Source organism: Rhinopithecus roxellana, chromosome 13 (assembly GCF_007565055.1).
Source record: "Rhinopithecus roxellana isolate Shanxi Qingling chromosome 13, ASM756505v1, whole genome shotgun sequence".
NCBI classification, from domain to species: Eukaryota; Metazoa; Chordata; class Mammalia; order Primates; family Cercopithecidae; genus Rhinopithecus; species Rhinopithecus roxellana.
In genome coordinates, this window is record NC_044561.1 from 3546942 (window position 1) to 3558997 (window position 12056).

The 12056-nt window shown below is 47.8% G+C and overlaps 1 protein-coding gene across 1 annotated transcript in view; it reads left to right on the forward strand.

Moving 5' to 3' along the window:
- The first annotated feature begins 44 nt into the window (after positions 1–44).
- Positions 45–12056, forward strand: part of XRCC6 (X-ray repair cross complementing 6) — a 46509-nt gene continuing 34497 nt past the window's right edge. The window contains exons 1-3 of the mRNA XM_010375362.1: positions 45–216; positions 841–937; positions 7529–7641. Of these exons, the coding sequence (XP_010373664.1) occupies positions 856–937; positions 7529–7641 (195 nt within the window). The 5' untranslated portion in view covers positions 45–216; positions 841–855. The remainder of the gene's footprint in view (positions 217–840; positions 938–7528; positions 7642–12056) is intronic.

The window sequence follows — 12056 nt, forward strand, 5'->3', positions numbered from 1 at the left end:
TACGGCGGGGGCGTGGCTTTGCAGAAGTGGGCGGGGCTCTCTGATTTCGTCAGGCACGTAGGTAGAAGCTGGTTGGGGAGTGTGCGTGCCAGCCTGACGCGAAATGGTGCGCACATGCGTGATGACGTAGGGGGCGTTGATTGGGACTAAGAACAGGGCCCGCGCATGCGTGGAATCTCGTCTTCTGTCCAAGTTGGTCGCTTCTCTGCGCCAAAGGTAAGCGGGCCGTTACCCATTTCTGTTGTTCGCCAGCTAGGCCTGGCCTCGTCCCGCTTCGCCCGCTCGGTCTCGCGCGCCTCCATAGCCTTGCTAGAGGGTTACCGTTGGCCTTAAGTGTGAGAATCCGAGGGGTAGCGACAGACTCGAGACCACGCTCGTTCCTCCCGAAGGAGGCGGCACCTCGCGTTTGAGGCCCGCCTGCGTTTGAGGCCCTCCTGCGCTTGCGGCCTGCCTGCACTTGAGGCCCGTCTGCGTTTGAGACCTCATTGGGCGTGATTGAGGAATTTGGGGAGGTTTTTGGGCGGTATTGAGGACGAGGGGGTCCGTTAGTGAGCACAGAATCCCGGAGCGGGAATCCTTCATCGTCTAAATGGCGCCGGGGGCGGGACCTCCGGCATCTGGCTTCCGCAGGCCGCCGCGGGCCCTGAAACGTGAGGGATAGCTGAGATGAGGCTGTTATTGGGATGGCCCCCATGCGCATTTACATGCAGTGCGGCAGGATTTACCGTCCACGTACCTCACTACTAACCAAGCCTTTAGAACAGATCTCACGAGAACCTAGAGGTCGGTATTTTTTCGGTTTAAATTTGCCTGTTACTGACTTTAACGTCTTTCGCCTAGTGAGCAGTAGCCAACATGTCAGGGTGGGAGTCATATTACAAAACCGAGGGCGATGAAGAAGCAGAAGAAGAACAAGAAGAGAACCTTGAAGCAAGTGGTAAGTGACTTCAGCATGTAGTGCCATTCGGTGTGTGGAAGAAAGACCTTCCCTGCCCATCTCTGCTGGGTGGACTTTTCTGTTTGATGGCATGCCCTTCTCCCAAATAATTCTGAAGTTCTTTTTTTCCTTTGAACTTTGCAGAGCTACCCTAGGCTCTTATATTCAGATCCTACTCTAGTCTGCTCTAAGTTTTTTCTGGACACTGGTAGTTTGACATCTTTTGGGCCCTGATAAATGGCCATGACCATGGGTATTTTTTGCCTTTTTTTTTTTTTTTTTTTTTTGAGACGGAGTCTCGCTCTGTGGCCCGGGCTGGAGTGCAGTGGCCGGATCTCAGCTCACTGCAAGCTCCGCCTCCCGGGTTCACGCCATTCTCCTGCCTCAGCCTCCCGAGTAGCTGGGACTATAGGCGCCCGCCACCTCGCCTGGCTAGTTTTTTGTATTTTTTAGTAGAGACGGGGTTTCACCATGTTAGCCAGGATAGTCTCGATCTCCTGACCTTGTGATGCGCCCGCCTCGGCCTCCCAAAGTGCTGGGATTACAGGCTTGAGCCACCGCGCCCGGCCTTTTTTGCCATCTTAAGTGGTTCAGGTGAGACCCTTCTCATCCAGGAGAGTAGTTTTACCATTCCAGGACCTCAGTGTAAAAATGCCCCCACCCTACAATAACTACCCCAACCAAAGAATAAATGCAAGCAACACAGTTACAGGAAAGCGATTGATTCCCTCAATGTAGCCTCCAGGTTTAGGAGTGTATGTTCAGGCAGCACAGTAACACACAGAACAAAGGAAGAGAAATAGGAGTACATGTAATCTTCATACTGGTTAATTTAACTCGTGGGTAGACGATTTTTGAATTTTTTTTTTTTTTTTTTGAGATGGAGTCTTGCTCTGTCATCCAGTCTGGAGTGCAGTGGCACGATCTCGGCTCACTGCAACCTCCAATCCCCAGGTTCAAGCGATTCTCCTGCCTCAGCCTCCCGAGTAGCTGGGATTACAGGCGCGCTGTAATTTTTATACTTTTAGTAGAGATGGGGTTTCACCCGTCTTGGCCAGGCTGATCTTGAATTCCTGACCTTGTGATCCACCCTCCTCGGCCTCCCAAAGTGCTGGGATTACAGGCGTGAGCCACCGCGTCCGGCCAAAATTTTGAATACTTTTATTAAAAGTGAGAAACGGCCAGGCGCGATGTCTCAAGACTAATCCCAGCACTTTGGGAGGCCGAGGCGGGCGGATCACGAGGTCAGGAGATCGAGACCATCCTGAAACCTCGTCTCTACTAAAAAAAATACAAATAATTAACCGGACATGGTGGTGAGCACCTGTAGTCCCAGCTACTCGGGAGGCTGAGGCAGGAGAATGGCGTAAACACGGGAGGCGGAGCTTGTAGTGAGCCGAGATGGCGCCACTGCACTCCAGCCTGGGCGACAGAGCGAGACTCTGTCTCAAAAAAAAAAAAAAAAAAAAAAAAAGTGAGAAACATGTAGGAAATATAAAAAATTAAAAAATTTGCCGTAATCTGTGTAATCTACCACCCTAACACAACTACCGGCATTTTGACATTTTTGTATTTTTCCTTCAAGTATCTTTCAATCTTTATTTCCTAATAAAATATGTATCTGTTTTCTAATTTTTTTTTTTTTTTTTTTTTTTTTTTTGAGGCGGAGTCTCGCTCTGTCGCCCAGGCTGGAGTGCAGTGGCTGGATCTCAGCTCACTGCAAGCTCCGCCTCCCGGGTTCACGCCATTCTCCTGCCTCAGCCTCCCAAGTAGCTGGGACTACAGGCGCCCGCCACCTCGCCCGGCTATCTGTTTTTTAATTTTTTAATAGAGACAGGCTGGAGTGCAGTGGTGAGATCGTCATAGCTCCCTGTAACCTCAAACTCCCCGGCTCAAGTGATCCTCCTGCTTCAGCTATCTCAGTAGCTAGTACTAATGTGCCACCAACTCCCAATACTTTTTAAATTTTTTGTAGAGACAGGGTCTTGCTATGTTGATCAGGCTGGTCTCAAACTGCTGGCCTCAAGCGATTCCCCCCCAGCCTTGGCCTCCCAGAGTTCTAGGTTTATAGTCATGAGCCTCTATGGCCAGCCTGTATCTGATTTCTTGTATTGTTGTAACAATGGTGCATATACATTTTTGCCATTTTAATTTACACCAGTCTTCCAAATATAATTTTAAACAAATGTACATAATTTTGTGTTCTACCTTTTTTCTTACTGTTGTAGCATGGATATATCTTTCTTTGCAAGTACATATATTTAATCTCTATAACTCCTTTTATTTATTTATTTATTGAGACAGAGTCTCGCTCTGTTGCCCAGGCTGGAGTGCACTGGCTCAATCTTGGCTCACTGCAACCTCTGCCACCCCGGTTCAAGCTATTCTCCCATCTCAGCCTTCCGAGCAGCTGGGAACATAGGCGTGTGCACCACCATACCCAGCTAATTTTTGTATTTTAGTAGAGACAGCCGGGCGCGGTGGCTCACGCCTGTAATCCCAGCTCTCAGGGAGGCAGAGGCGGGAGGATAGCTTGAGCCCAGGAGTTCGAGACCTGCCTGGGTAATACAGCGAGACCCCGTTCTGCACAAAAAGGAAAAAAAAAAAAAGACAAAAAAAAAAATAAGCGCAACTCCCCTTAGTAGAGACAGTGTTTCGCCATTGTTGGCCAGGCTGGTCTTGAACTCCTGGCCTTAGGTGATTTGCCCACCTCGGCCTCCCAAAGTGCTGGGATTACAGGTGTGAGCCACCGTGCCTGGCGTATAGCTCATTTTAAATATACCATGATTTGGCCAGGTGTGGTGGCTCACGTCTGTATTCCCAACACTTTGGGAGCAGATCACCTGAGGTCAGGGGTTCAAGACCAGCCTAGCCAACATAGCAAAATCCCGTCTCTACTAAAAGATGCAAAAATTAGTTGAGTCTGTGGTGACATGCACCTGTAGCCTCAGCTGCCCAGGAGGCTGAGGCACGAAAATTGCTTCAACCCAGGAGTCAGAGGCTACAGTGAACCAAGATTGCAACACTGCATTCCACCCTGGGCGACAGAGTGAAACCCTGTCTCAAAAAAATAAAATAGGGGTCGGGCGTGGTGGCTCAGGTCTGTAATCCCAGTACTTTGGGAGGCCGAGGTGGGTGGATCACGAGGTCAGGAGATCGAGACCATCCTCACTAACATGGTGAAACCCCGTCTCTACTAAAAAAATACAAAAAGTTAGCCAGGCGTGGTGGCAGGTGCCTGTAGTCCCAACTACCCTGGAGGCTGAGGCAGGAGAATGGCGTGAACCCGGGAGGCGGAGCTTACAGTGAGCGGAGATCGCATCACTGCACTCCAGCCTGGGTGACAGCAAGATTCCGTCTCAAAAAAATAATAATAAAATAAAATAAACCAGGCATGGTGGTTTATACCTGTAATCCTAGCACTTTGGGAGGCCAAGGCAGGTGGATCACCTGAAGTCAGGAGTTTGAGACCAGCCTGACCAACATGGTGAAACTCCATCTCTACTAAATGCAGAAAATTAGCTGGGCATGGTGGCACATGCCTGTAATCCCAGCTACTTGGAGATAACCAGACGTTATATACCTTTTTAGGAAAAAACACGTTACTTACGATAGAGTCATGCTGAAGAAAGAAAACCTGAATCTGATTAAGCCTCTCTAGGTCCTTAGTAGGAAGGACAGAGGACTATGTTAATCTGCACCAAAAGAGGTCAATCAGCAGGCCCGGCAAGGTGGCTCATGCCTGTAATCCCAATACTTTGGGAGGCCGCGGCAGAGGATCGATCAAGCCCAGAAGTTCAAGGCTGCAGTAAGCTATGATTGCGCCACTGTGTTCCAGCCTGTGTGAGAGAACAAGACTCTGTTTGTAAAATGATTAATTCATTACTTTTATTTATTTATTTATTTGAGATGGAGTCTCTGTCGTCAGGCTGGAGTGCAGTGGCGTAGTCTCGACTCGCTGCAACCTCTGCCTCCTGGGTTCAAGCGATTCTCCTGCCTCAGCCTCCTTAGTAGCTGGAATTACAGGCATGTGCCACCACACCCAGCTAATTTTTGTATTTTTAATAGAGATGGGGTTTCACCATGTTGTCCAGGATGGTCTCAATCTCAACTTCGTGATCCACATGCCTCGGCCTCCTAAGGTGGTGGGATTATAGGCATGAGCCACCGTGCCCTGCCATTTATTTATTTTTATTTTTTGTGAAACAGGGTCTCACTCTGTCACCCAGACTGGAGTGCAGTGGCGCAATCTTGGCTCACTGCAGCCTCCGCCTCCCGGGTTCAAGCAGTTCTACCTCAGCCTCCCTAGTAGGTGGGATTACAGGCATGTGGCACCACACGCAGCTAATTTTTGTATTTTTAGTAGAGATGAGGTTTCACTGTGTTGTCCCAAATGGTCTCAATCTTTTGTCCTCATGATCCATAGGCCTTGGCCTCCCAAAGTGCTGGGATTACAGGTGTGAGCCACTGTGCCTGGCCAAAATAATTATTTATTTATTTTTGAGACGTGGTGTTGCTCTGTGGCCCAGGCTGGAGAGTAGTGGTGTGATCTCTGCTCACTGCAACCTCTGCCTCCCGGGTTCAAGTAATTCTCCTGCCTCAGCCTCCTGATTAGCTGGGATTACAGGTGGGCACCACCATGCCTGGCTAATGTTTTTTTTTTTTTTTTTTGAGATGGAGTCTCACTCTGTCGCCCAGGCTGGAGTACAGTGGCGTGATCTCGGCTCACTGCAAGCTCCGCCTCCCGGGTTCACGCCATTCTCCTGCCTCAGCCTCCCGAGTAACTGGGACTACAGGCACCTGCCACAACACCCAGCTAATTTTTTGTATTTTTAGTAGAGGCAGGGTTTCACGGTGTTAGCCAGGATGGTCTTGATCTCCTGACCTCGTGATCCGCCCACCTCAGCCTCCCAAAGTGTTGGGATTACAGACGTGAGCCACCACGCCCGGCCTAATGTTTCTATTTTTAATAGAGATGGGGTTTCACCGTGTTAGCCAGGATGGTCTCTATCTCCTGAGCTCGTGATCTGCCTGCCTCGGCCTCCCAAAGTGCTGGGATTACAGGTGTGAACCACCGCACCCGGCGTAATGTTTGTATTTTCAGTAGAGACGGGGTTTCACCATGTTGACCAGGCTGGTGTCGAACTCCTGACCTCAAGTGATCCGCCTGGCTTGTTCTCCCAGAGTGTTGGGATTACAAACATGAGCCACTGTGCCCCACCTAATTAATTTTTTTAAAAAGGCAATCAGCAAAATCCAGAATGTGGATAAGTGTATAATACAAAGCATCTTGGCTCTTTAGCAAATAAATTACAAGGGAAAAAAGAGAGGGTATCTGTAGATGAAGAGGCTTCAGAAACACTAAGTCAAAGCTAATGTTTAGAAATGTAGCTTTGGGTGATAAAATTATAAAGAAACGGGTGGGTGTGTGGTAGATCATGCCTATAATCCTAGCTCTAGCCCAGGGCGGGCCTGGGTGCAGTGGCTCACGCCTGTAATCCCAGCACTTTGGGAGGCTGAGGTGGGTAGGTCACCTGAGGTCAGGATTTCAAGACCAACCTGGCCAACATGGTGAAACCCTGTCTCTACTAAAAATATAAAATTAGCTGGGCGTGGTGGCGGGCGGCTATAATCCCAGCTACTCGGGAGGCTGAGGCAGGAGAATCACTTGACCCTGGGAGGCGGAGGTGGTAGTGAGCTGAGATCACGCCACTGTACTCCAACCTGGCAGCAGAGGGAGACTCTGTCTCAAAAAAAAAAGTGGCCGGGTGCGGTGGCTCAAGCCTGTAATCCCAGCACTTTGGGAGGCCGAGACGGGTGGATCACGAGGTCAGGAGATGGAGACCATCCTGGCTAACACGGTGAAACCCCGTCTCTACTAAAAACTACAGAAAACTAGCCGGGTGAGTTGGCGGGTGCCTGTAGTCCCAGCTACTCGGGAGGCTGAGGTAGGAGAATGGCGTAAACCCGGGAGGTGGAGCTTGCAGTGAGCTGAGTTCTGGCCACTGCACTCCAGCCCGGGAGACAGCGAGACTCCGTCTCAAAAAAAAAAAAAAAAAGAAAAAACAATAGAGGCCTCGGCGGAAGGATTGCCTGAGCTCAGAAGTTTGAGAACAGCCTGCGCAATGTATCACGATACCATCTCTACAGTACATTTAAAAAATTAGCTGGTCATGGTGGCATACACCTGTAGTCCCAGTTACTCGGGAGGCTGAGGCAGGAGGATAGCTTGAACCCAGGAGTTCAAGGTTGCAGTGAGCTGTGATTGTGTGATTGTGTCACTGCACTCCAGCCTGGGTGATGGGGTGATGGGAGTGAGACTGTATCTCCAAAAAAAAAAAAAAAAAAAAAAAAAAAGACAGTCAGGATATTGACTTTTGGGGGAGATGGGTGTTGTAATTGGGAAGGAACATAATTATGAGGAGTTTCTAGGGTGTCTGGCAAGACTCAATTTCCTGACATAGGTGGAGATTTTATGGTTGTCACTTTATAATAATTGATTAGGTTATACTTTATGGCCTTTGTTTGTTTTCTATGGTAAACAAATACGAATACAAGGACAAACATTTTCTTCTACTTTTTTCTCCGTAGGAGACTATAAATATTCAGGAAGAGATAGTTTGATTTTTTTGGTTGATGCCTCCAAGGCTATGTTTGAATCTCAGAGTGAAGATGAGTTGACACCTTTTGACATGAGCATCCAGGTAAGACTACCTTTTAATTTAAGACAAATTTAAAAACAGTATTGACCGGGCATGGCTCATGCCTGTAATCTCAATACATTGGGAGGCCGAGACGGGCAGATCACTTGAGCCTAGGGTTTTGAGACCAACCTGATAACGTGGAGAAACCCCATCTCTACAAAAATAAATAAATCATCCAGGTGTTGTGGTGCACACCTGTAGTCCTAGCTACTAGGGAGGCCGAGGCAAGAGGATTGCTTGAGCCCAGGAGATCAAGGCTGCAGTGAGCTGGGATTGTGCTGCTCACTGTACTCCAGCATGGGTAAGACAGCAAGACTGTCTCAAAAAAAAAAAAAGCCAAAAAAACACAAAAAAGAAGTAGGCGCCTCCTCTTGCAGAGATGAGAGTATAAAGGAAGAAGGGAAGTTCCCGCAGTTATAGTGTGGAAAAGAGTGAGTGATACTTGGGAGTTGACTACTACCTGTGGTTGGAGAAGATGGCTACAATAAAAAGGCAACTTCAATTTTAAAACAGGCACAGGACTTGAGAATACATTTCTCCTGCCGGGCGTGGTGGCTCGTGTCTGTAATCCCAGCACTTTGGGAGGCGGAGGCAGGCGGATCATGAGGTCAGGAGTTTGAGACCAGGTTGGCCAACATGGTGAAACCCCGTCTCTGCTGATAATGCAAAAATAATTAGCCAGACATGGTGGTGCGCTTCTGTAGTCCCAGGTACTCGGGAGGCTAAGGCAGGAGAATCTCTTAAACCCGGGAGATGGAGGTTGCGGTGAGCTGAGATTGCACCACTGCACTCCAGCTTGAGCAACAGAGTGAGACTGTCTCAAAGGAAAAAAAAAAAGACAAGACATTTCTCCAAAGATATGCAGATGTCCAACAAGCACAGGAAAAGATACTCAGCATGTTTAGTCATTAGAGAAAGGCAAATGAAAATCATAATGAGCTACCACTCACACCCACTATATAAACAAACTAAAATTTAAAAAACACCAGCAGAAAATAAGAAGTGTTGGCAAGACTGTGGAGAAATGGGTGTGATTGACTGTACCTGACCTGTTTTTGTTTCTTTAGAGGTTGTGTTTCATGTAACATAAAATTAACCATTTGAAAGTATACAATTCAATGACACACATTCACAACGTTATGCAGCCACGACCTCTATCTTATTCCAAAACATTTTGAATGACTAAACAGTGGCGTATGGATATACATTCCATGAAAAAGAATGAAGAATTGATACGTACTACAAAGTAGATGAACCTTGAAAGCATTATGCTAAGTGAAAGAAGCCAGATACAAAAAGTCAAATATTGTATGATTTCATTTGCATGAAATATCCAGAATAGGTAAGTTCTTAATGCAGAGTGGTGGTTGGTTACCTGAGGCACAGGGAAGAGATGAACGGGGAGCAACTGCTTAGTGGGTACTGGGTTTGCTTTTGGGGTGATGAAAATTTTTTGGAACTAGAGTTGGTAGTTGTACAACATTGTGAATGTTTGTGTGTGTATTTATTTTTATTTTTATTGTTGTTATTATTATTATTTTTTGAGGGGGAGTCTCACTCTGTCGCCCAGGCTGGAGTGCAGTGGCCGGATCTCAACTCACGGCAAGCTCCGCCTCCCGTGTTTACGCCATTCTCCTGCCTCAGCCTCCCGAGTAGCTGGGACTACAGGCGCCTGCCACCTCGCCCGGCTAGTTTTTTGTACTTTTTAGTAGAGACGGGGTTTCACCATGTTAGCCAGGATGGTCTCGATCTCCTGACCTCGTGATCCTCCCATCTCGGCCTCCCAAAGTGCTGGAATTACAAGCTTGAGCCACCGTGCCCGGCCTTTATTATTTTTTTGAGATGGAGTCTCACTGTCGCTCAGGCTGGAGTGCAGTGGGTCGATCTTGGCTCACTGCAAACTCTGCCTTCCGGGTTCACGCCATTCTCCTACCTTAGCCTCCGGAGTAGCTGGGACTACAGGCGCCTGCCACCATGCCCGGCTAATTTTTTGTATTTTTAGTAGAGATGGGGTTTCACCGTGTTAGCCAGGACGGTCCCAATCTCCTGAACTCGTGTTCTACCCGCCTCGGCCTCCCAAAGTGCTGGGATTACAGGCGTGAGCCACTGCGCCCAGCCTTTTGTGTGTATTTATGCTTTTTAAAAATTTTTATTTATTTATTTTTTTTTTGAGATAGAGTCTCGCTCCGTCACCAGGCTGGAGTGCAGTGGTGCAATTTTGGCTCACTGCAACCTCCAACTCCCTGATTCAGGCGATTCTCCTGCCTTAGCCTCTCCAGTAGCTGAGATTACAGGCATGCGTCACCACGCCCAGCTGATTTTTGTATTTTTAGCAGAAACGGGGTTTCACCATATTGGCCAGGATGATCTCGGACCGCTGACCTTGTGATCTGCTCGCCTCGGCCTTCCAAAGTGCTAAGATTGCACGCGTGAGGCACTGCACCTGGCCTTGCTTTTTTTTTTCGAGATGGTGTCCCACTATTCCTCAGGCTGGTTTGGAACTCCTGGGCTCAAGCAATCCACCCACCTCAGCCTCCTGAGTGACTGGGATTAAGGCATGTGCCACTATGCCTGGCACATTGTGAATGTATTAAATACCTCTTAATTGTTCGCTTAGAAATGATTCATTTTTTTGGCCAGGCGCGGTGGCTCAAGCCTGTAATCCCAGCACTTTGGGAGGCTGAGACGGGCGGATCACGAGGTCAGGAGATCGAGACCATCCTGGCTAACCTGGTGAAACCCCGTCTCTACTAAAAAATACAAAAAACTAGCCGGGCGAGGTGGCGGGCGCCTGTAGTCCCAGCTACTCGGGAGGCTGAGGCAGGAGAATGGCGTGAACCCGGGAGGCTGAGGCAGGAGAATGGCGTGAACCCGGGAGGTGGAGCTTGCAGTGAGCTGAGATCTGGCCACTGCACTCCAGCCTGGGCGACAGAGCAAGACTCTGTCTCAAAAAAAAAAAAAAAAAAAAAAAAGAAATGATTCTTTTTTTATCTAAATTTCAGCTTAATTAAAAAGATTACTGCTTCTTTTGTGTACTTCATAGAGAAGAATTTTTGCAGATTTGTTTTATATCTCATGCCTCATAATTTTAGAATTTGGAACTGAACAGAAACTTTTCATGTTCTAATTTGTGTACAAATAGTTCTTGTAGGCAGGGTGTGGTGGCTCACGCCTGTAATCCCAACACTTTGGGAGGCTGAGGTGAGTGAATCACTTGAGGTCAGGAGCTCGAGACCAGCTTGGCCAACATGGTGAAACTCTATCTCTACTCAAAATGAAAAATTAGCCGGGCATGGTAGTGCAGGCCTGTAGTCCCAGCTATTCGGGAGGCTGAGGTAGGAGAATTGCTTGAACTGTGGAGGTGGAGGTTGCAGTGAGCCAGGATCGTGCCACTGCACTCCAGCCTGGGTGACAGAGAGAGACTCCATCTCAAGAAAAAAAAAGAAATCGTTCTTGTAGTTGGCAAACCAGAGTATCTTGCACCAAAAAAAAAAAAAAAAAAAAAAAAACTCGGTGTGGTGGTGTGCACCTGTAGTCCCAGCTACTCAGGAGGCTGAGGTGAGAGGATTGCTTGAACCCAGGAGTTTGAGGCTGCACTGAGCTATGATTGTGCCAGTGAACCCTAGCCTGGGCAACAGAGTAAGACCCTGTCTCTTAAAAAAAAAAAAAAAAAAAAAGGCCGAGCACAGTAGCTCATACCTGTAATCCCAGTGCTTTGGGAGGCCAAGGTGGGCGAATCACGAGGTCAAGAGATCAAAATAATCCTGGCCAAAGTGGTGAAACCCTGTCTCTACTAAAAATACAAAAATTAGCTGGGTGCGGTGGTGAGTTCCTATAGTCCCAGCTACTCATGAGGCTGAGGCAGGAGAATCACTTGAACCTGGGAGGCGGAGGTTGCAGTGAGCCGAGATGGCACCATTGCACTCCAACCTGGGCGACAGAGCCATACTCCGTCTCAAAAAAAAAAAAAGTGTATGTGTAAAATAAAATAATAGAACCATGAATGAAAACAATCATTAATTTAAAATGGTTCTCAAACAGAATTACTTGCAGGGCATTAAAACAGACTACAGAACTTTGCCCCAGAATCAGAATTTCTGATTCTCTACATCTAGAATGGAGACCAAGAATTTGCATTTCTAGTAAGTTGTCAGGTGATCCTGATGTTACTGATTTGGAGACCATCACTTTGAAGAGCAGTGCTTTAACCTGTTTTAGACCGTGAACTTCTTTTTTTTGTGTCGCCCAGGCTCGAGTGCAGTGGCATGAACTTGGCTCACTGTAAGCTCCGCCTCCCGGGTTCATGCCATTCTCCTGCCTCAGCCTCCCAAGTAGCTGGGACTATAGGTGCCCACCACCACTCCCAGCTAATTTTTTGTTTTTATTTTTTAGTAGAGGCAGGGTTTCACCATGTT